Source organism: Babylonia areolata, chromosome 28, assembly GCF_041734735.1.
Source record: "Babylonia areolata isolate BAREFJ2019XMU chromosome 28, ASM4173473v1, whole genome shotgun sequence".
Lineage (NCBI taxonomy): Eukaryota > Metazoa > Mollusca > Gastropoda > Neogastropoda > Buccinidae > Babylonia > Babylonia areolata.
In genome coordinates, this window is record NC_134903.1 from 6836595 (window position 1) to 6861220 (window position 24626).

The following is a 24626-nucleotide window of genomic DNA, read 5'->3' on the forward strand; positions in this document are numbered from 1 at the left end:
TCAAATAAAACAACAACACCATGAAAAAAGGTGAGAGACAGAAAACGATCGAGCAACGTCAAACGATCCCCCCCCCCCCCCCCCCCTCCCTCGCTGACGTTGTATTGCAACGATCTCTTCCGAATCTTTCTTCAGCAGAATAAGTTTTTTTTCTTCTTTTTTTTTCTTTTAACTTACAAGTCTACGTCATAACCATGTAATACGTCATTTCCTTGAATGAGGTCACATGAGTCATCAAGTTAAACATTTGTTGGCCTTTCAGCATCAATGTTCTGAACTGGATGACTCCTTTGTGCAGCAGCCCACAACAACCTCCAGCAACACCTGAGACTACACAAAAGGACTATGCACACCCCAGCGCACAGCAACAAAGTTTGTTGTTGTTTTCTTATCACACACACATAACCCACCCACCCACCCACACCACCCACACACCACCACCACCACCACCAACAACAACAACAACAACTGACAAACAAACCACAGTACTTTAGCAGGCGCTTGTCCTCTTTGGACGCGACAAAGTGAAAGGTGACGTTGGGAGACTTGCTGTTCTTCACCACGCTGTTCACCAAGGTCATGGCAGCCGTGAAGGCGTCGCGGGCCACGAACACCACGACGTGGTAGTGCTCGGAAGTGGGGTCGGTCTCGCTGGTGGTGTAGACGTTGCCGCTCCTCAGAGCTCCGTTGGAGAAGGAGCGATGCAAGCGCCGGATGTCCAGTTTGCTGGTCACCCCGTTGCTGGATCGTTTGACGTTGCTCGCGTCGTTTTGCTCCTCTTCGTGCAGCACGATCAGCCGTCTGTTGGTGGGGACCTTGTTGTGGTCCTTGTCCCTGTTGGACACGATCCGTTTCGCCACCTCCTTCTCCCAGGCACTCTGCTTGTCGTTGGCTGAAGGGGGGTTCCTGTTCTTGTTGTTCTTGTTGTTGTCACTATCCGCGGCGGCAGTGTCAGCATCAGCGCCCTTCCCGTCATCATCTTCCTCCTCCTCCGCCGCTGCACTTCCGGGAGCTACTTCCGGTTTTGGTTTGGAATCTGCAGGGTCGTTTCCGGTGCCGCTATCGCGGTCCGATTCGGGATCGGGCTGGGCGGCGGCGGCGGCTTCTTCGGGGTTTTTGTTTTCAGCTGCGTTCTGGGAGATGTCGTAGTTTTGGTTTTGGTCATGTTGGTTCAGTGGCCCCGGTGCCTTTGCGTGGCGGACGACGTGTTTAGCGTCGTCCCTGAGGCGGTGGTCTTCAGGCGGGGGAAAGCCGAGAGCCTGCAGCGGCTCCAGTTGCCGGAACTGATCCATGGGCAGGCGGGGACGATGCTCCAGATGCTGCTCAAAGAACCACTCTGGGGAACAGCACAGAGAGAGAGAGAGAGAGAGAGAGCGGAGGGGGTGTGGGAGGTGGGGGAGTCAGTGAAGGAAGGAAGGGGTGAGTGACAGCAACCACAACGGTCAATGAATAAAATGAATGAAAGAACGAACGAACGAACAAATGAACGAACGAATGAATGGATGAATGAATGACTTCATCAACTGATTAATTAATCAACTAATAAATCATGAATGGACGAACAAATGAATGAATGAATGAATAAATAAAAGAACAGATGAATGAATAAATGATCGAGCGAATGAACGAATGAAAGAGTAAGTTAAGGAAGGGGTGAGTGACAGTAACTATTCTGGGTCGAAGACCAAAATGACTGACTGACTGAAGGAATGAATGAATGAATGAACGAAAACTGCTCTGTTCGTGGAGTATTAAAGCAATATATATGTGTATGCAATTTGTGTGTGTGTGTGTGTGTGTGTGTGTGTGAGTGAGTATGTATTGCACTGAATGGTGATCATCAAGTGTTTAGTGCGCATGGCCCATCAAAACAGAAAGTAGTGAGATGTCATCACCCTTTCCTCACATAGGCTTTCCTGTTCACACTGTCCTCTTCTCATCACTTGACAACGGGCCTATGGTCCGAAACGTCGTGTCAAAACAAAGAGGATTCAACTACCACCCAAAAGGTTTTTATAAACTTTAGTTTTTTGTTCATGAAGTGTTTTGGTCTGGATGAGGGCGAATGGACATGAACATCCTCCTCTAGATTCAACTGAAATTAAACAATCTGTCCTCTTTTAATGGACCTTCTAAAGAGTCTCTCATTTTCACACACACACACACACACACACACACACGCACGCACGCACGCACGCACATACACACATACACACACACACGCGCGCGCGCGCTCGTGCACAAACATGTTTATACTCACTGTATGTTAGGGTTATCACACCCACCCCAAGCAGAAATAAGATAAAACTGCAATCTGCACACACAGACACACACACACACACACACACACACACACACAGAGTCTGAAGCATTCAAGTTTCACCTATATATTCGTGCCTCTGTGTGTGCGCGTGTGTAGTGTGTATGAACGTTTGTGTGTGTGTGTGTGTGTGTGTGTGTGTGTGTGTGTGTGTCTAACGGCGACAACAAAACATGACGAAAAACAAATGACGCACATATGTGACATGCTTCAAAGCTAACATGCAAACACTTATTCATTTGTCCACTGTTGACTCCGTCCATATGGACTCGAGACTGTTTTATACTGACACCAGATAGAACATTCACATATTATTCCCACGTCAACCACTGTCTTGGCGTGAGGATTGTGCTGACAATACGAACTTCGTTGACGCTTTGACACTTTAATGTCATTGGCCATGAGGTCCTTATGACATGGATGAATGCGTCAAAACATTTTCATCGCATAAAAACAAAACAAAAAACATGATAAACGACTGAATAATTATGATGAATATTGAAACAAAACAAAAGTTCTTTCCTGGAAGCGGACAAAATGGAAGCGACCAACAGGCCAGCCAACACATAATATCTCCGTTCATTCATGCATCAACGAAACAGATTCCTTCATTAGCGTCAACCAATTCAACCACGCAGTTTGTACCTGTTTGTAGTGATTTTGGACGAATCTTCAAAGCTCGTGATATGGATTTTGCCATCAGGATTATTACTTCGTGATCTTCATGATTATGTTACCGTTTTAAAAAGATCCTTTCTTTTTTTGCAAATTGTTTGTTAAACACACACACACACACACACACACACACACACACACACACACACACACACACACAGAGAGAGAGAGAGAGAAACATAAATAAATAGATAAATGAAAATAACAGTTCTCTCTCAAATTATCATCGTAGATTTACAATAAAACATAAAAAGAATTTCATCAACTGTGGGGTTACACAAAGTACATGGTGAATCTGTGGACGTATCTGGCCGAAACCTTCTTCTTCCTCTTCTTCTTCTTCTTCTTCATTAAAGCCAAGAGTTCTTACTTTGTTGGGCAATACGGACAATCCTGGTGTGTACGACATACGTTTCAGTTTGCGGACTCCCACCATGCTTTGCGTGCTGTGTGCTGTCCTTGCTGTGTTCTCAAGGTCGTCAGTCTTCCACTTTGGTCCCTCTGTCCTGAATCAGAAAGAAATTCAGTTGCTCACCATGGTCAGACATAGTTACGTTTGTGGTGCTCACGACACATGATATTTCTATCTATCTACATAGAGAGAGAAATCCTGAGAGAAATCCTGGGATTGCGAGAAATCGTGGGCTTACACAGGGCCAACGACACAACACTATACCGAAACGGGACCTCGAACCCTGATCACTGGTTAACTCTCTCCATACGAACGGCGAAAGGGACGACGTTAACAGTGTTTCACCCCAATTACCATCATCAAAATATTGCAAGAGGAAGGCTCTTATATTGAAGAGGTGAATGTTGACAAAGAATACCACAATTCTTACGACGGAAGCTAAAGGTTGGGTCATTCAGACACCCTACTGGACATCCGAGGGATCTGTGTAGAGGAGAAGAGAGGACTGGCCGTACTGAATGAGTTAACGATGGATCAGAAGATCAACGCCTGAACGATTCATCAACACTAGTTATCAACCCCCTTCCACGTGTATAAGAGAGCTTGCCCATTATCTGCCTGAGCTCTGAGCCGATAGAAGAGACAGAACTTTTACAAGGACGAAAATATTTTGGACGAAACATATAGGCCTAATTGTTACGGCGAAACGCTGGAATAGAAAAGAAGAAGCGAAAGTTCTAAAAATTAAGAACCTGCTTGTTAGAACAAGGTCTTCTCAGTTTGTTTCTTTTTTTTCCCTCACGACAACATACACTGTGTCTTTTTTTTTTTTTTTTTTTTTTTTTTTTTTTTTTTTTTTTGTCTATCGCCCTGCATTCGTTTCATCTGTGTCAGCTGTATTTATCATCATTGTTGTCTTATTTATTTATTTATTATTATTTTATTATCATCATTATTATTACTACCTTTTTTATATTATAATTATTATTTATTTATTTATGTAAGCTTATCTATTATTTATTCACCTTTTTTTTTTTTGCTCAAGGGCCTGACTAAGCGCGTCGGGTTACGCTGCTGGTCAGACATCTGCTTAGCAGATGTGGTGTAGCGTATATGGATTTGTTCGAACGCAGTGACGCCTCCTTGAGCTACTGAAACTGAAACTGAAACAGCTCTGTGTGTGTGGAGGGGGGGGGGGAGGGTGAGGAGGAGGGGGGGGGGAGGCATCCATTCCCGAACAGATAACGTGACTGAATTTCTCAAACTGACTGTGACCGGCGTTTTTCACAAGGTCCTGTTAATTAATTTCACTTACTGTGTAAGGCAGTTATGCTGGATAACACGTGAAATTTCCTGCACTGAAAACGGCACTTGGAATTCAAATTTGCTGAAGATCTGCCGCAGCGTCTGTTTCGTCTCTCCTGTTGTCTTTCTCCTTTCTCCTTTAACCTTTCCCTTGCTTTCTCCTTCAGTTCCACTGCCGCCGCCTCAGTCCATGTCACATGGGTAGCCAGCAGCTGTCAGTTGCACCGGCCGACTGCAACCAACGTGACGTGACGTCAGAGGCACGTGACTTCCTCGTGCTTTCAGATCGATGTCGATGGGAGGTGGAGAGTTGAGGGTTTGGGGGAATGAGTCGTCGTGACACCGGGCTATCATGGTTTACATGTTTCCAACTCAACGGTTGTTTTATCGAACTGTCGAAATCATAATTTTTTTTTTTTAAACACAACTGAGGGTGGGTTAAACAAGTACGACCTGACACACGGACAAACTGACAAACATTTATTTCTGTAGAAGATGAGCCACACACACACACACACACACACACACACACAGATAATCACAAACGCTGACGTGCAGGAACGGCGCACGCGCGCCCAACCACACACACACACACACACACACGCACACATGCAGAGGTAATGCATCATTGTATATGAATTGTTTCTTGAGAGGTCCTTCAGGTGGGAGCCGAAGTATGGATAAACTGCTTCATATAAGTACCCTAATATTATCATTATTGTATCATTATCATTACTATTATAATTAATTAAGAATTCAATTAATCAGAGACACACTTTGATGTGCACGGGCGCACGGGTGACACACACGCACACACACACACACGCGCGCGCGCACACACACGCACTGGCACACACACACACACACACACTCGCACTGACACACACACTCGCACTCACACACACACACACACACACACACACACACACACACACACACACACGTCATCAACTGAAACCCCACTTCGTAGAGTGCTCACCGTGGCACGGAGCCAGCACTGAAGTGTTTCGGGCGGCGGTCAATGATGGCTTCAGCTGTGCCGGTACTCAACCTTTCAAAGCTGCCTTCCGACAGGTCCAGGCAGAAGCCCTCAGCTGTCAGTACTCTGGGCATCTGAAACACTGTTATCTATCAATACCCCGACAGGCTCTTAAAGCAGTCATCTCTCTCTCTCTCTCTCTCTCTCTCTCTCTCTCTCTCTCTCGCACTCATGACGTGGATTCCATGTCATCTTCTTCTTCGTTCGTGGGCTGCAGCTCCCACGTTCACTCGTATGTACACGAGTGGGCTTTTACGTGTATGACCGTTTTCATTTACCCCGCCATGTAGGCAGCCACACTCCGTTTTAGGGGCCGGTGTGCATGCTGGGTACTATCCTTGTTTCCCGGTAACCCACCAAACGCTGACATGGATTACGTGTGTAGTTTGATCTTCTGCTTGCCGTATACACACGGAGGGGTTCAGGCACTAAGCAATCTGCACATATGTTGATAATTATGGGAGATCGGAAAAATCTCCACCCTTTCACCCACCAGGCGCCGTTACCGAGATTCGAACCCTGGTCTGCACATATGTTGAAATGGGAGATCGGAAAAAAAATCTCCACCCTTTTACCCACCAGGCGCCGTTACCGAGATTCGAATCCTCAGTGAACCCTCAGATTGAAAGTCCAGCGCTTTAACCACTATATAGGCTATTGCGCCCCGTCATGTCATGATCCTGTGTACAGTGCATCAGTTCTTCATGTTTCTGACGTGTACATCCACTTCCCCACCCTGCCCCCTTGTGAATGGGGAAACATGGGCCCTGACCACACAATAAATCATTCGTTCGTTCGTTTGTTCGTTCGTTCGTTTTCTCTCTCTCTCTCTCTCTCTCTCTCTCTCTCTCTCTCTCACACACACACACACACACACACACACACACACACATACTCACACGCACGCATGCACGCACGCACATCTTTTCAACAATGGTGCAAACCCAGAAGAGTTACCAACATTTAAGATTGAAAATGAGACAATTCAGTATAAAGATACTGTTAAGTTTTTAGGATTGATACTTACTTCAAAACTTACTTGGAATAGACATATTGAATATATAATAACAAAAGCAAGAAAATCTTTAAACTTAATCAAAATTGTGAGTAAGCAGTACTAGGGACAAGATACAACGATTTTGAAACATTTATCATCATCACTTATTCGATCCAAACTATCCTATGGACAAGAAGTTTTTTTCAATGCTCCAAAATATTTGCTAAAGAAACTTCAAAGCATAGACTGTAAAGCATATAGACTTGCTCTTGGTGTACCTTTCCATGCATCGACCCTCGGAACATACAAAGAAATAGGAGTACTACCTTTAGATGAATACCGAAACCTCGCATGTGCTAAATATGTATTGAGAAGCTCAACAACTGAAAATTATAGCCTACATCAGAGGATGTAAAAATTACATCTGAAAACAACTTCCCCAAAAGAGCTAAAAACATATCTTATTTAACACCCATTGGCACGTTTGTGTCAAACCTGTTCGAAAAGTCTGAAATTAATTCAGATGACGTAGACACACAGAAGACCGTAAGTCCATACCCCATCTGGGAGATGAATAAAGCACATTTTGATGTTAATGATACTGACATTAAAAAGAATGAAAATCCGAATATCGTGGCAACGGAAGTCCGAGTACACCTTCAAAATAGATACTGTGATCATCTGCAGATCTACACAGATGGCTCACTATTAGACAATGGCCAAGCAGGTTCAGCTTTCGTTATACCAGAACTGAAAACGGAAAGATCACACTATATTGGTAAAAATCGTTAAATATTCACTGCTGAACTTATTGCTGTTCTTATGGCTCTAAATCATATTCTTGATCTTCCAATTTGCCTTCTGCAAGTCTTGTTTTGCGTTGATTCCAAATCTGTATTATGTGCTTTAAACTCAGCAAATTGTAAGAACAAATCTAAAATCATAATAGAAATCAGCCACATTTTACATCTTTTAAGCTTGAAAGGAACACACATTACGTTTTGCTGGGTTCCTTCACATCTCAGTATTCTATACAATGAATGGGCTGAGAGGGCTGCAAGAAAAGGTGCAAAAAACGAACAGGGAACCATAGAACTTTATGTGCCTCTGTCTGTACAAGAGGGTTATCGAATACTAGAAAAAACATCGTGGAACAAAGTCAGAGAATTATACCAGGAAAACGGCAAAGCTTTAAACCATAGTGTAATTAATGTTCAACAACCGGGAACTATCAATCAGTCAAATACATACAGTAATTCAATAAGATTAAGGCAGATTCATACATTATCAAACAGGATAAAACTGAACGCTTTTATAACTAAGTTCAGCAAAGATGTCAGATGCATATGTGGAGAACATATTTCTAGCAATCATGTAATATTCGAATGTCAGAATCTAAAATGTTTGTTTTTTTTGCCAGACTTCACCAAAAGTTCTTTTGAATGTGTTATTAACAATTCCAATATGTTATTTGTTATTGCAGAAGGTTTGCTGCGTAGTCCCATAGGACATTTGTTATAGTTGTTTGATGTTGGCGTTTATAACGTTTCCATTTTCTCTAACGTTGTCTCTCCCTATTCACCCTCCACACATACACACACTTTTACCCCCCACTCTCCCTCCCACAACCTCTACCCCCACGGTTTTTTTTCCCCGTCTAATATCACTTCAAGTGGAAAGACGTTAAACTGAAGACAACAACACGCACACACGCACACACACACACACACTGACACACAGAGACAGACAGAGAGAGAGAGAGAGATTCAGTGTGTCAAGATATGTTTTTCATGCTATGAACAGAAGGAGAAAAATGAAAATTTAGAATGTCAGAAATAATGTTATTATGCTGTTGGCTATTATGAATTTTTTTTTCCCGCTTCACTGTAACTATGGCTTGATGTTCCCTTGCTCATGGTGAAAGAGATCGTATTGTGATAAGATTGTTTCAGTGTTATTTGTCATTTGACAGATTTAGTCCATGTCGTTGTTTTACGTATTGTCTAAGGTATAACTATGTATGTCAACGCCTCAAATTGCAGGGTGCGCGTGACGAACTTTTGTTTTGACCCCAGTCCTTTTGTATTGTGGCCCACATTAAAACAGTTCTGAGTTCTCTCTCTCTCTCTCTCTCTCTCTCTCTCTCTCTCTCTCACTGTGTGTGTGTGTGTGTGTGAGAGAGAGAGAGAGAGAGAGAGAGAGAGAGAGAGAGAGAGAGAGTTCAATTTTACGTCTTTCCACCAGTGGTAAAAAAGTGGCAGTGGTGGTGGTCAGTGTGATGGTCAAGATGAGGAAAGTATGACTTGTCAAAGAATATAGATGCAAGGAATCCTGCACGTGTGTGAGTGTGAGTGCGTACGTGTGTGCATGCGCGCGCGCGTCAGCCCGGTGCGTGCGGCGTGTGTGCAGTATGTGTATGTGTCTGATCATGGAGGAGAAGAGGTGGGCGAAGGGAAAGAGAAAGAAAGAGAAGAATGATGGAGTGAGAGAGAGAGAGAGACAGACAGACAGACAGAGACAGAGAGAGACAGAGACAAGCAGACAGACAGACAGAGACAGAAACAGACACACACACACACACACACACACACACACACACACACACACACACACACACAGAAAGAGAGAGAGAGAGCCGGGAGAGAGGCAGACAGACAGACAGACTGGGAAAAGTAATGGGCTAATTGTTCAGATTCTATGGGAAGGACTCTGCAGTGTTTGCAGACACAAGAAAATACAGCACAATATGGGACATGAATTTGTTTCTGATCTGAAAAGCTGTGATTCGATTCGGCGTCAGTCAAACCACATAAAAAATGCGCCTGAAATTAATGGTGATAATCACTGTCATTTGACTTGTATTGTATTGTATTGTATTGTATTGTATTGTATTGTTTTCCTCTTTGTCACAACAGATTTCTCGGTGTGAAATTCCGGTTGTAAGTTCCTCTGGAGAGAGAGAGAGAGCTCGTCACCTACAACTGATGCAGCCAGCGCCATGACCACATGATTATTTTTTTCCTGCCTGCAAATGTATTTGCTTCCTATCACATGAGTTTTTCTACATTATTTTTTCCCTCCATGGACAGCCCTTTTGTTACCGTGGGTTCTTTGCGTGCACTATAAAGTGCATGCTACATACTGTACGAGTACGGGACCTCGGACTCATCATCTCATCCGAACGACTAGCGTCCAGATCATCATCAAAGATCTGGTGGAAGCGGGTGAAGGGGTGGGGGTGGGGGAGAGAAAATACTGGCGAGTGTGTGAGATTCGATTCCGTGCATTCAGATTCTTCCACTCCCTATGCGGCACTGAGAAGCGTTTTACCACTAGGCCACCGCCTGCTCCGTCCACTGACTCGCCGGCGGCGCACTCAGTGAAGAAATGATGTGTTGCCGCTTCAGGTTTTGAACAATGTTTTACTGAACGGTTCGGCTATAGTACGGGGAGATAGACAAGTTTGCGGCGGCGATCTGGAAGGTTCTTGTCAGGTTTTACTTTTTGATGTCTGTTGTGCCGGGACTATCAATACAGGGGGAAAAGACGTACATCTTCCATCACGCTGACCACAAACTGTATAGGCTGCACAGGATCAGTCTGTGTGTGTGTAAGACTGTCTCTCTCCCTACATCCTCCCTCTCTCTCTCTCTCTCTCTCTCTCTCTCTCCCCTCTGTCTTTCCCTAATATCGTCCTGTATATTTGCCCTGCAATTGGTTTCTCTCTGCCTATGTCTATCAGTCTCTCATTCTTTCTCTGTCTCCGGGCTTCAGTTCAGTTAAACACACACACACACACACACACACACACACACATACACACACACACATACACACACACACACACACACACACACACACACACACACACACACACACACACACACACACACACACACCGTGACCGTGCTGACACACCGTCAGCCGAGGCTGTAGTCACTCTCGTTCTGTTGCTTTCCACTGTCTTACACATCACATCGCCTCCTCCAAGCAGTCCGACACACCTATCCCCTACCCCGGCCTGATGGTCACACGGCACATACTGACACAGCGGATTCTGTCACATATCGCCAAGTAATGAAAAGCCGTTAACTTAATAGAAGAAACACACACACACACACACACACACACACACACACACACACACACACACACACACACACTGACACTGACACACACGCACACACACTGACACGCACACACTGATTCAAGTTCACACACTCAACACACACACACCTGACACTGACATACACACGCACACACGCACGCACACACACACGCACACACTGAATCACACACCGTCAACACACACACACACACACACACACACACACACACACACCACACACACACACACACACACACACACACGACACACGTCACACACACACACACACACACACACACACACACACACACACACACACATGACACGTCTAATACTCACTCAAAGTGGAAAGACGTTAAACTATTGAAGAAAGAACACACAGTCATACGTAACAAATGGGTCGTTTCTCAGTCCACTGAGTTTTAGAGTTATGCATGCGTGCCGGTGAATGACTGGTGCGAAAGCGTTTTGATTAATTAGTTTCTCTGCACAAGGTTCAGCGGTATACTGATAAATACAATTATTATTATTATTATTATTAGTTGTAGCAGGCGGCGATTTATTTATTCGGTGTCTGAACAGTGATGGGCCGCCGTAGTACGCTCGTATATATTCGGACTCCTCAGAATTGAAACAAACAAAACTCTCCTGTTCCAAAGCCCGGGATAGCCGGGTTCCCAACATAATTATTTCATTGGAACTGAAGAAATGATGGTGTGATAATTACTAGGATAAAAAACAACAACAAAAAACAAACAACAACCCATTTACGATAATGATAAACTGGGGGGGGGGGGGGGGGAAGTAATGAAAAAAAAATCCAAATGAATAAAATAAATAAATAAATAAATGAGAGAGAGAGACTGGCGCAACAGCCGAGTGGCTAAAGCGTATGATTTACAATCCGAGGGGCCTGGGTTCGATTTCCTGGGGCAGTGCCTGCTTGGCTCCCTCTCCGCCCTTTGGCGTTCACGTCATGTTGAACACATCGGTTGTCAGTTCAACATGAACTATTATCAGGGGACTTAAATCGGATTAATAGTTTGGCAAGGGAGCTAAGAAGCCGATATGAAAAGGTCAATACCATTGACCCCTGGAAACGGGCGTGGGGTGAGCCGATTGGCCGAGTTGATCGGTGACGTCACATCCTGTCAAGCCGGCTGCAATTTCCACAGGACAAAATGGCGTGGCGTCAAGTTGCTGGTCTGCTGGCTGCATTTGCAGTCCTCAATGTTGCTTTTGCAGGAAAGCGCACTTTGGTTCTTGTGGACAACTGGTCTATCAGAGAATCGCATTCAATTTTCTTCAAAAACTTGCGAGGTAAGGCCATGCTTGGTGAGAAAATGGGAGATTTTGCTTGCAGCTTTCAGCGCAGATTGACACGTTGGCAACGTTGGCAAGGAGTGTGTAGGGTCAAACAGGAAGAGGTGTCCGCGAGGAGTTTGATATGCAGTGTTCTGCAAACTGGAGTATTTCACTGCACGCGTAAAATCAAATGGTTTTGGTTCATTTATCCAGATATATTCTGGAACAATTTAACAAAAACAAACGATGAGGAGATACTGCCCCACCCCTTCCCTCTCATCATACCAGTGTATGCACACGTACGCATGCAAGCAAGCGCGCACACACACTCACACACACACGCGCGCGCGCGCACACAGTATTTTTATTTCTTCACGCCACATGCTTAAAATTTAGATTTATTTTTTTTAGAATATACTTATACCTTCACACAGACACACACACACACACACACACACACACATGTGTAAGCTCACCGCCTCCCCCATCAGAAAACAAAAGTGTGAACAGTAATGCCACTTGTTTTTACTTTTTATTTACAGACTTAACAATTAAACAAAACAGTGAAACCGGTTTCTTTAATTTAAACTAAATTTCTAAATATGAAAAGCTTATAATTGGATTACTCTTGAAGTTCAGCGAAAGTAGTGACATGAAAAGCTCTGTAAGTCATTTGTTACTCCTAACCCTTGTGTCCAGTGCCCTCCCATACCTCTCCCCTCTCCCAGTCAACACATAGACACACACTGATTTATATGATAATGATAAACCAGAGCATAATGACTACCACTTATCCTTCCATTCCATCTTTTTAAAATGTTTATATATATATATATATATATATATATATATATATAATTGATTTGTTCATTATTGACTTATTATTTCATTACTCATGAAATCTGAGAAAAGCCGATAAACACAAAATTCACTGTGAAGGTATTTGACTATTATGTAAGTTTAGCAAAACTGTCAAAAGTAAAGTTGGATCTCACTTTTGCATTGTGCTATTGTAGCTAAAACTAGCGAGGCTATTACTGTGTAGCGAGTGACGGTGGGAGAGAATATGTATACATGTTCTTTCTCACTGTCACCCCCTCCAGTAGGAAGATAGGTCTATTTGGGTTCTGATTAGGTTTATATAATACTTTTTTTTCTTTTCTTTTTTTTTTTTGACACCTCTGCGCACACAGGTCATTAATAGTCAGTAATGACGGCTGACCTTCCAATTTGAAGAGGAAGATGACCACAGGATGTTACAACCTGTCATCTCAATTTCTCATGGTTTTGGCAGCCTCACAATCAGTTCATATTGTTTCATAGCAAAAGTTAGTTTCCTTTGGCAGTTTTGCCTAGATTGCTTTTCCAATGATTGGTGGTCAAAGTTAGCTCACTCGGGACGGATAGTTTTCTCCCTTGCTTTTCCATACAGACGTTATGGTTAGGGGGAAAAAATCACAAAAAATACAAAACAAAGTAGCTGAATCAAACTCTCTGCACTTGACCCACTGACCCCTCTCCTGTTGTCGTGTGTACGCCCACCTCCCTCCCCCTTCACTGCCCTCCGAAACTGAGTCACTATCACTAAGTATCAGTACATTCTTGCTGGTAGTTTTCTTCACTGCAGATACTCTATTCAACATCATCATCCTCGATGATGTTGGAACCTTCATTTTGAAACATATCAATAACTTAAGCAGCAATAAAAAGCCATTGTTTTGATCTAGTATGTTCTAAAAATTTCCACTTGTTTTGCCTGTGAGGCCATTTTCGATGTGTATGCAGATTAGCTTGTCATGTGGGATGCCGAAGTCAATCGCGGACTGGCAAGTGTATTGTTACGGAATCTCACAATGAAAGTTTCCATTCGACCCTTGACACGTTCGCAATGACTTGTGTAGCTGTGATTGTTATGCTACCTCATGAGGAAAACATGGAAACATTTTTAATTGTCAAAACTGCTGTCGTGTTCTGTCGCCCGGAACCACGCCTTACATCTGGAACACTATAGCGTTCCATCGTCCGGAGTGAGTTAGAAGACTACTTTCAAGCCATTTCCTGCTGATTAGTAGGCAGAATTTAGAATGCTCTCCTCATGGCTGTAATTTTATAAAAATTCAGTATAATTTGATGGATTCATGTAATATGTAAAAGGGTAACAGAACTGAGAAAGTAACAAAATTGACTGGCAGAGAGATTATTCATTTATTTCTAAGCATAGCAGAATAATATGTCAAGAAATTACTATGTATAGTTTACAAAGCAGAAGTTGACGATGAAAATAATGGTCACATACTCAACAGTCATCTACTTAGTCCCAGTAGTGTGAGCAGATTGTGGTGTACCTTGTACATTTCATGGCTGGTTAGAACTGCTGGATTACGCTGCAGATTTATTTTGTAATTATGTTATGGTAAATATTTATTTGCATATTTTCTTTAATCATCAGGAATGGGCTTATGGAATTTGGTAGTTAATAACTGAAGTTACAGGTTAAAGGTCCCTTAGCCTTTTATGGCCATAGGGAAATGAATTTATAACCTCAGTGTCGACGGCTTGGTGTAGGAAGGTGGGGCTCAGTTCTCTTCCTCCACTGTTTAATCAACCATCACCAATATTAATTTAATGTTTTATACAAACCTGGGGCAGGCTCTCAAGGTGTGACCAGCATATTTGGTTTATGCATAGATCAGGGATCTGCCTTTTTTTGATAATCAAATGTGGTGCAGCCAGTATGAATCAGTCTTGATGCCTTGAAACTAATACTGTGATTGCAAAAGTTTTTAGACAATGAGGTTTTGGAGTGTGTCTGAAAGGGAACCTGTCTTTCATGGTTTTCAGATGCAGGATTTGATCTGACCTTCAAGACGGCAGATGATGGCAGTTTAGCCCTGGTGAAGTATGGAGAGTTTCTCTATGACAACCTGATCATCTTCTCTCCTTCTGTTGAAGGTCAGTTCAAGGATGATGTTGGTGAAGCTTGATGGATACACTGTCCTTATCTATCATATGGATAATGGTTGCAAAATTATATATATATATATGCTCACTGACATGCACTGCACACACATATGCTCACTTCCCCCACTACACATACATGTGCATACTTGTACAAAAAAAAGAGAAAAAAAAGAAAAAAAGAAGACAATTAGTTGAAATGTATTGCTTTCAAGTTCTTTCTAGCAAGCACATTTCTTGTTAGGTGTATTGTATTCAGTGTTCTCACAGTTTGGGAAAATCTGTGTCGTCTAAAATGTTTGAGAATTTTGTAGAGTAAAAGCTATGGGAATCTTCTACAGCTTAATGTAACTGTTGCGTTTCACCATTGTGCATATGACTGCATGTAGTCCGAGGTGTACATATGCATTTGTATATGTGTACACAGAGGGGCCCATAAATGAACACGCTTGCTCACATGCCTCCACACATACATGCACGTATGCACACACATGCACACACACTCACATACTCACACACACACACACACACACACACACTGTAAGAGGAGCGTCTTTCATGTGGGTGGTGTTTTCAGAGTTTGGAGGGACGATGGACGTACCAGCCATCACCAACTTTATTGACGGCGGAGGCAATGTCCTTGTGGCAGCAAGCTCTGATATTGGTGAGTCACCTTGTCCCTTGTTCGCCTGGGTGTGTGTGAAACTGCAAGTTGCATGTCTTATTCATGAATAGATCTCTCTGTGTGTGGGTGAGTGTTCATGTGTGTGTGTGTTAGCACGTTTGTGCACTTGAGTGAGTGTGCATATTTGGGTATTTCAGTTTCATTTGCCTTTTATTTGGTTTTTATTTTGATATGTTTACTTATTTCTTTTGTTTTGTTTATTTCATTTCTTTTTTTGTTTGCTTTGTGTAAACCAAGGGTAGGCGCTCTGGGCCTGACCAGTGCATATGCGTAGGTCAGGCATCTTCTCTATTTCCAATCCTTTGGATATCATTTGTTATCCTTTTCTTTTTTCTTTTTTCTTAAAATTCTTATTTGTCCCCCCTGTCGTGATGTGATGTTGGTGTGTGTATGTCAGGGGATCCTCTGCGAGAGTTGGCCACAGAGTGTGGGGTGGAGTTTGACGAGGAGAAGACCGCTGTCATTGACCATCTGAACTACGACGTCACTGATCAGGGAAAGGTGAGGACAGCTTGCAATGTTGTTCCTAATAGAAAGAAGAGGCGTTTGATTAGATAAGAGCGGACCGGGCAAGATGGGTCGTCTTTTCACTGTTAGCCGTGCGAAATTTGGCCAAGCAGAGCAAACCGATAGACCTAGTTTGCATCAGTTTGACATGGTAAGTATATGTATCACCAAACATGGAGTATAATACAAACTCCTCCTTTTTATGCCAGTTTGTTACACAGCATATTTCAGGTTTGATCCTTGGAATCCCTGTGACATGTGATAGCTTTTTGGGGCTCGGCGTAGGAAGGTAGGGCCCAGTCTTCTCCTTTTGCTGTTTTAACCATACCCAGCTGAAGTCAGGTACCTGTTCACACCTGGGTGGTGTGAGGAAAATCTGAGTAAAGTGCCTTTCCCAAAAACACAGCACCATGTTGAAATGTGGCCTGAACCCTGATAACAGTTGAATGCTGGATCCGATGTCAGCATCTTAAAGCCAGTTCAGCCACAGTGCTGCCATATCTTTTAACAATGACTGATCTTAAAACCTTGACAGGGACCCTTGTATGTCACCTTACATGAAAGTCCAGGTCATCTAGATGGTCTTGTGTGTGTAGTTGAGTGTTAAGTTTTGACATAAATTTCTGTGGTTAATTCTCATTCCCCTGTGTTTGTTGTGACAGCACACCCTGATTGTTGCTGACCCGTCCAGTCTGATTGATGCTGCCATGATTGTGGGCAAGAAGGGCAAGTCCCCCTTCCTCTTCCGTGGTGTGGGGTAGGTCTCTTTGTCACACTGCTGTGGTTTTATCTCTTGTGTTGATTTTAGCACGCATGTGCTTGTGTGTGTGTGTGTGTGTGTGTGTGTGTTTTGAGTAGGAGTGTTGAAGGAATTGTGTAGTGGATGGGTTGTTCAGAACATCAGTTGAAGGAGCAGTGTGTGCTCAGTTCGAGTATTGTAGAAATTGCATGTGTAGTAGATGGTTTGTGCAGAACATAAAGTGTAAAGTTGATTTACCTTGAGTGAGCCCAGTGGTGTTGATGGGACAGGGAACAAATCCAAAGTAATCCAGTTGTCAGTCTTTCATAGTTCCCCATTGTCTGTCTGTGTTGATATATATATATATATATTGTGGGTGTGGGTGTTGATGAATATTGGTTGGCATATGTGTTGATATATAACACTTTGTATATGTGTTTATATATATATATTTATAGTTGGGGGAGAGGAGGGGGGGGGGGGTGTTGTGATAGATAGTGGTGTGACTGTGTTGATAAATATAGGATTTGGTTGGTGTCTGTGCAGGATGGTGAGCGACCCAGAAAACCCTCTGGTGCTGAACATTCTCCATGCCTCTTCCACTGCCTACTCCCACTCCCCTTCTGACAAGATTGAAGAGGTCAGGCTGCTGGAAAAGTGTCGGAGTGTGTGTGTGTGTGTGTGTATGTGCGCGCATGTGCGCTTTGACATTTACACATTTGATTTGTTTGAACTGGTTTCACTTTGAGCTGGGTTATTCTTTTGATACTGATGGTTTTGGAATCATGTTTGTATAAAGCATTTCTAGCATCACTTGGAAAACAAAAAACAATTCTACAATTTGTTTGAAAATAACAACAACACAGAAAGATGTCAGGATTGCTAGGCTAGTTAGTTGTGTTATTGCACAAGTCTGGAACATGTTTTTTTTCCTGAAATTCCCCCGAAACAGTACTTGTTTTAGCAGATTGTTGATCAGATAAAATTTATCTCTGAAAAGTAGATACTTTTTTGCTGGTTCTCCCTTGACTAGGTAAAAGAGTCATTGGGGTGCCACACAAAAGAACTGTTCACCAGATCCTTCCAGGTCTGTTGGTTGTGTGTCCCAAGCATGGGTCTCTGCGGATGGTTTTTCCTGTCCGTTCTGGAGTGTTGTCAGTCCCATCGGTTTTTGTGGCTTGTCTTCCCCTCACTGCAGTAGTTTTACCAGTGTAAATGAATGGTTGTGACATCCGAGCTCACATGGCAGTGGCAGAGCATTACTTTCCAGTTGAGTACATGAACCTCTGATGACCGTGTTTTGCATTGACATGCAGTTCCCCCAGTGACAGTGTGTGTTTCCCCGTAGTTCCCCCCGTGACAGTGTGTGTGTGACAGTGTGTGTTTCTCTGTAGTTCCCCCCAGTGACAGTGTGTGTTTCCCTGTAGTTCCCCCAGTGACAGTGTGTGTTTCCCTGTAGTTCCCCCCGTGACAGTGTGTGTGACAGTGTGTGTTTCTCTGCAGTTGCCCCCAGTGACAGTGTGTGTTTCCCTGTAGTTCCCCCATTGACAGTGCGTGTTTCCCCGTAGTTCCCCCAGTGACAGTGTGTGTTTCTCTGTAGTTCCCCCCAGTGACAGTGTGTGTTTCTCTGTAGTTCCCCAAGTGACTGTGTGTTTCCCTGTAGTTCCCCAAGTGACAGTGTGTGTTTCCCTGCAGTTCCCCCAGTGACAGTGTGTGTTTCCCTGCAGCTCCCCCAGTGACAGAGTCTGTTTCCCAGCAGTTCCTCCAGTGATGGTGTGTGTGACAGTGTGTGTTTCCCTGCAGTTCCCCCAGTGACAGTGTGTGTGACAGTGTGTGTTTCCCTGCAGTTCCCCCAGTGACAGTGTGTATGACAGTGTGTGTTTCCCAGCAGTTCCCCCAGTGATGGTGTGTGTGACAGTGTGTGTTTCCCTGCAGTTCCCCCAGTGACATTGTGTGTGACAGTGTGTGTTTCCCTGCAGTTCCCCCAGTGATAGTGTGTGTTTCCCAGCAGTTCCCCCAGTGATGGTGTGTGTGACTGTGTGTTTCCCTGCAGTTCCCCCAGTGACAGTGTGTTTCCCAGCAGTTCCCCCAGTGACTGTGTGTTTCCCTGCAGTTCCCCCAGTGATAGTGTGTTTCCCTGCAGTTCCCCCAGTGACAGTGTGTGTTTCCCTGCAGTCCCCCCAGTGACAGTGTGTTTCCCTGCAGTTCCCCCAGTGACACTGTGTGTTTCCCTGCAGTTCCCCCATGCGGTGGGCACCAACACACTGCTGGTGGCGGGCCTGCAGGCCAGGAACAATGCGCGTGTCGTCTTTGTCGGCTCCCTGGACTTCTTCTCTGACGAGTTCTTCCAGTCCTCTGTGCAGAACGCCAACAAGGGGGAGAAGTGAGTTACTGACTGTTGGGTGTTAGTTATGTGTATGTGCGTGTGATCTGAAGGGGGGCGGTTGGGGGTGTGCTTTGTGTGTCGTGTGTGTCACAGATTGGGGGGTGGGAAAAAGTCGTTTGCTACGTTTTGCTTCATGCTGTGTGTGTGTGTGTGTGTGTGTGTGTGTGTGTGTGTGTGTGTGCAGTCTGTAGAGAGGGTTGTGGATGTGGAGGTGTTGATGTGTTGTGCTGTTATGTGACTGAAATGAAATAAAATAAAATGTAAAAAGAATGCAGATTGATGTTCACACCTCCTGGGCTTGGAGCTTGTGGAATTCAGAATGAAAAGTTATGTATACATCAACATACATGCATCAAGTACACCTCACACAAACAGCTGTCATGTGCAAACGCAGAAACAACCCCGCATCTTACCCACCCACCCACACACACACGACCAGTAAAAGTTCAAGAATCACATTAGTGTCAATGAGGCCATAGGCACAACGGAAAAAGTATGTTTTGAGAAACTTTTAAAACTAAACTGGGGAATCCACATGATGGACTGAGAAGAGTGGTTGTTCCTTACTACTGGGCCAAGATAGGAGAAAGAGCTCTGACCTTGAGTTGTTGTTTTTTTTTTCTTTGAGGAATTGTCAGTGTTTTATAATCAGCAGTGAACTGTGATTATCTTGGTTTATTGTCCATTCGAATGACTAGATGCTCTGGTGATTTTCCAGTCAAACTTAGGAGAAAGTGCTAGACGGGGATTTGAACCCAGACCCACATGGACTCTGTGTTGCCAGATAACCATCTTCAACCATTCTGCCACCTTTCTGCTGAAGAAAGAGGAGCTGTGTGAAGTGAGTGTGAGGTGACGGCTGTGTGTGTGGTGGCAGGTTTGCGCAGTCTGGGAACCAGGACCTGGCCCAGAACCTGGCCCAGTGGGTGTTCCACCAGAAGGGGGTGCTGCGGGTGGGCAAGGTGGAGCATCACCGCACCGGTCAGAACCAGCCGGACCCTGCCTACATCATCAACCAGGACATTGTGAGTGTTCACCTGTTTTATCAGGCTGTTAAGACTGCATCATCAACCAGGACATTGTGAGTGTTCACCTGTTTTATCAGGCTGTTAAGACTGCATCATCAACCAGGACGTTGTGAGTGTTCACTTGTTTTATCCGGCTGTTAAGACTGCATCATCAACCAGGACGTTGTGAGTGTTCACCTGTTTTATCAGGCTGTTAAGACTGCATCATCAACCAGGACGTTGTGAGTGTTCACCTGTTTTATCAGGCTGTTAAGACTGCATCATCAACCAGGACATTGTGAGTGTTCACCTGTTTTATCAGGCTGTTAAGACCACAGTGTACATGTTGTCAACTTTCAACACTTTTTTGTCACAACAGATTAATGTGTGAAAATTAGGGCTGCTCTTCCTGGTTAGAGTGCCTTGCTACACACTTTTATATTTCTTTCTGCAAGTGTATTTGTTTTACTAAGAAAGTGGATTTTTGTACAGAGTTTGGTCAGGGATGCAGCTGTAGCTAGAAGGAGAAGAACAAGATGAATTTCACAAAACAAAACATCGAATATGACGTCACAAACAGATGCAAACGATGTAAGATATATGAATCCTGTGATGAAAACATCCCGGAAAGCTGCAACAAACAACAAACATGCATGAAATTAACATATCTGATGCATAAAAGGTTGGCAAAGACAGAGCATATCGATAATGTCACTTATATGAAGAATAGCGGCCATTGTGAATGATTAATTACCTTTTGCTGAGAATGGCGTTTCATTAGCTAGCAGACGGCGATCTAATGGCGAGATGTCTTATTACTGAGTTGCCATGAAAATTTTTGACTTAGAGGAGCAAACAGATAGGCCTGGTTTGTGTCATTTTATGTGTGCTCATTTTGTGGTTTGTTTATTTGAGAGATTGACAAAGAAATGTTCGTGCTGCTTTTTTTTTTTTAATTGAATTAGAGAAGTATGTGTGTGTTTGGGGGGGGGGGGGTTGAAGCACATGGGGAGTAATTTCAGTGCCGTGGTTTTGTAGTGCAGAATAACTGTTAACAGTATGAAGGCAGCCATAGTCAGACCTGCTTGTCCATACTTGCTGGCAATGTTTCAGGGCAACAGACAATGGCCCGAAGAGTTTAGTTTAATAGCCTTTTGGCTGACACCCTTGGGGTCAAGTCGTTAAAGCCTGAGGTCTTGAATTGGAGAAAGTTGTGTTGTTTGAGGGGGGTGAGTCATGGATGTCTGTCAGGGTGAGAGATCTGTCTGGTGTTCCAAGGGGAAGGTCCAAGTGGGGTTAAGTTCTGGCCTGTTCTTTTGGCATCAGGACTTTCCCCTTTGTACACCAGAAGAACACAGACATGACTTCATCCCTTTTCAGACAGCCAGCCACCCCCTCCCACAACACACACTCTCTTGCCTCCCACCTTCCTTAACTATGGCTTGCAGCATATCTGGTCGATTGTAGTGTACTGGGACAGGCAGTGTGAATGTTACGGTTATACTATGCTAGGAGTATGACAGGCAAGGAGTCTACTGAAGTGGTGGTGTGTGGATTTTCAGGACTACTCCATCCAGATTGAGGAGCTGGTGAATGGAGAGTGGCGTCCCTTCAACGGTGACGATGTGCAGCTGGAGTTTGTCCGCATCGACCCCTTCATCCGCACCGTCCTCAAACGCAAAAGTAAGTACTCATTGAGTACAAGTTGGTGGTGCACACATACAGTGCGGGGCCAAGTATAGCTTTGCCTTTGCCTGCCATTACATGACATCATCACCTCTCCTGCACCTGTTGCCCCATAGACTACCAGCAAGCACTCTCCAGCTATCCCAGTCCTGTGCCAGTCGCTCCAGCTGTCCCTAGGTGCGGCCTGTCTTCATGTCTGCATTCAAGTCACAGCTTAGCACGATCACATGTGTTTATCCATCAGCTTTAGAGGAAGCCACTGTATTGTATTCTAATACTTTTTGACACAACTGGTTGCTCTTTGTGAAATTCAGGCTGCTCTCCCTTTGGGGAGAGGGTCACCATCGTGCAGCGCCACTTATGTGTTTTTCGTGTTTTTTCTCTCTGCAGGTGTATTTGTTTTACCATCAAAGTAGATATTTTGACAGAATATTGCCAGGGACAACCCTTTTGCTGCCATGGCTTCTTTAATGTGCACTAAGTGCTTGCTGCACATGAGACCTCAGTTTATGGTGTCATCCGAAAGACTCAGTTGTCCTCTTTGTTGAGGAACCCTGGGGAAAGGGTACAAGTATTGTATTTTGTTGTATGACATTTTGTATCCCAACACAATTTCTCTGACCAGCTGGTGAAAGAATGGCAGATAACTGAAAGATTGAAACAGTGAGCCTTTCACAGCTGTAAGAAAGTGACGGTTTAGTGTATTGATAGTGATGTAAAATCTTTGAGATGCAAAGTCAATGAGCCTACATGATGAGATCTTTGGGAGGGCATTTGATTTGGCTGCATTTGTTTCAGTTGTGATTGATAGCTGAGGGAGCACACAGTTATAGTTGAAAAGACCAAGCATGGTGTTTTTAGGTTGGCATTGAGCCTGATTTTTTTCCTGACTGACTGGAATAAATACTTTTAATATAGTGTGGAATTTTCGGTATGTTTGTCTTCTGTTTGTCACTTCTAATTGTATGACATTACATGATCTGCTGCTGCTGAACATATATCAGTATGTCATCTGTTGCTGCCGAACGCGAGTCACACTGGACGCTCAGTTCTCAGGCGAATGACCACCAGGCCACATTGTGATGGAAGGACGATGTGTGTTGTTACAGATGGAGTGTTCTTCACCAGCTTCACACTGCCTGACGTGTACGGCGTGTTCCAGTTCCGAGTGGACTACAACCGTGTGGGATACACCCGTCTCTTCAGCACCACCCAGGTCAGTCTGGGGGATTTGTTGTAGGTGTGGAGAGTTTGGGGGGAGGAGCAGGAGTAAGGAAGAGGGGAGGGGTGTGATTGTGTGTGTTTCTGCATGTGTGTATGTATGATTGTGTGTGTGCATAATGTGTGTATGGGTGTGTGTTTGCGTGTGAGAGTATCATTGTGTGTGAGTGAGTGTGTCTGTGCACGTCCTACTTGTGTTTGTTTTGAGAAAGTTTTCAGAATGAAACTTGTAACTATCGAAGTGGTGTGTGTGTGTGTGTGCCTCTTTGTGTGTGTGTGTTTTTTTGTATGTGGTCATGTTTACGCGGAGAAAGTTTTTTGGAAGTTTTAAAAGAATGAAGGAACATTGTGTGTGTGCATGTGTGCAGGTGTCAGTGTGGCCGCTACAGCACACGCAGTACGAACGCTACATACCCTCGGCCTTCCCATATTACAGCTCCGCCTTCTCCATGATGGTGGGCGTGGTTATCTTCAGCTTTGTCTTCCTCCACTTCCGCGAGGAGCCCAAGGAGAAGAAGGAATGATAGAGATGACCGATGTGTGTGTGTCTGTGCGTACGCAGTGTGCCAGCCAACAGGGTGGAGTTTATACCACGTTCACAAATGTCTGTGTTGATTTAATCTGTAATTGCTCCTTTTTGTTTGAGTGGGGTGGGGGTGTCTTGTCGAAGAGTGAGAAAATATGGACAGTGCTGTTTTTGGCATTTTCATGTGTGTGTGTGTGAAATGAGAACGTTCACAGGTTTTGATCTGGACACATCAGTTGTTGACTTGTTTGAGTTTATGAGAAGTTGACTTACATGGTAGTTTGAATACAGAATAAGCATCTTTAATTACAAATGTTTTTTTATGATATGCCTGCAGAAATAAAAGTGAATATTTTTGAGAACTGTGGCAGATACTGAACATGGATAACAAGGAGAAATGTAAGAAAGACAACAGTTATTGTATGTTGTTGATCTTTAGATGCATTGGATGTCCATGCTTTTGACAAAAGTTGTGTTTCACAAGGAATTCCATTCTGATTAGAAATAATTCAACACTACCTGAAATGTGTTCATGTTTTTTATATATGCGGGTGTTCTGAGTTGTATGTGAATAAAAGTACACACAGACAGGCACACACCACAGAGAGACACACACCACACACATTTATTAACACTGGAATGTTCATGTTGCTGCAAGGTGTTGGAATTAAATATTTTTTTCTAAGTTAAAATGATTTTTTCTGAAAATGACCTGACCTCACTGCAACATATAACCACCCGGATTCATTG

General features: G+C 43.8%; 2 protein-coding genes across 3 annotated transcripts in view; one reads left to right on the forward strand and one right to left on the reverse strand.

The window, feature by feature from the left end:
• LOC143301925 (glycosyltransferase 8 domain-containing protein 2-like) overlaps nt 1-4967 on the reverse strand; it is a 12537-nt gene extending 7570 nt beyond the window's left edge. The window contains exons 1-4 of one of the 2 annotated variants that reach the window (XM_076616370.1): nt 4723-4967; nt 3407-3501; nt 2261-2314; nt 490-1336 (exon numbers count right to left, since the gene is read on the reverse strand). In XM_076616370.1, the coding sequence (XP_076472485.1) occupies nt 490-1336; nt 2261-2314; nt 3407-3431 (926 nt within the window). In that variant the 5' untranslated portion in view covers nt 3432-3501; nt 4723-4967. The remainder of the gene's footprint in view (nt 1-489; nt 1337-2260; nt 2315-3406; nt 3502-4722) is intronic. The other variant, XM_076616372.1, reaches the window with a different exon arrangement.
• A 7039-nt stretch (nt 4968-12006) lies between these two features.
• On the forward strand, nt 12007-24394 carry LOC143301936 (dolichyl-diphosphooligosaccharide--protein glycosyltransferase 48 kDa subunit-like). Its single transcript, XM_076616391.1, has 11 exons — nt 12007-12176; nt 15003-15113; nt 15697-15783; nt 16202-16305; nt 16974-17068; nt 17597-17690; nt 19288-19433; nt 20314-20461; nt 22006-22126; nt 23239-23345; nt 23719-24394. Exons 1-11 carry the CDS (start codon nt 12038-12040, stop codon nt 23872-23874), a joined length of 1308 nt encoding a protein of 435 aa, XP_076472506.1. The 5' UTR covers nt 12007-12037; the 3' UTR covers nt 23875-24394.
• Nucleotides 24395-24626: the final 232 nt, after the last annotated feature.

Coding starts and splice junctions, on each gene's coding strand:
- LOC143301936 (XM_076616391.1), top strand. CDS start 12,038: ATGGCGTGGCGTCAAGTTGCTGGTCTGCTGGCTGCATTTGCAGTCCTC. Junction 15,114..15,696: donor CTTCTCTCCTTCTGTTGAAG/GTCAGTTCAAGG, acceptor TGGTGTTTTCAG/AGTTTGGAGGGACGATGGAC. Junction 23,346..23,718: donor GTCTCTTCAGCACCACCCAG/GTCAGTCTGGGG, acceptor GCATGTGTGCAG/GTGTCAGTGTGGCCGCTACA.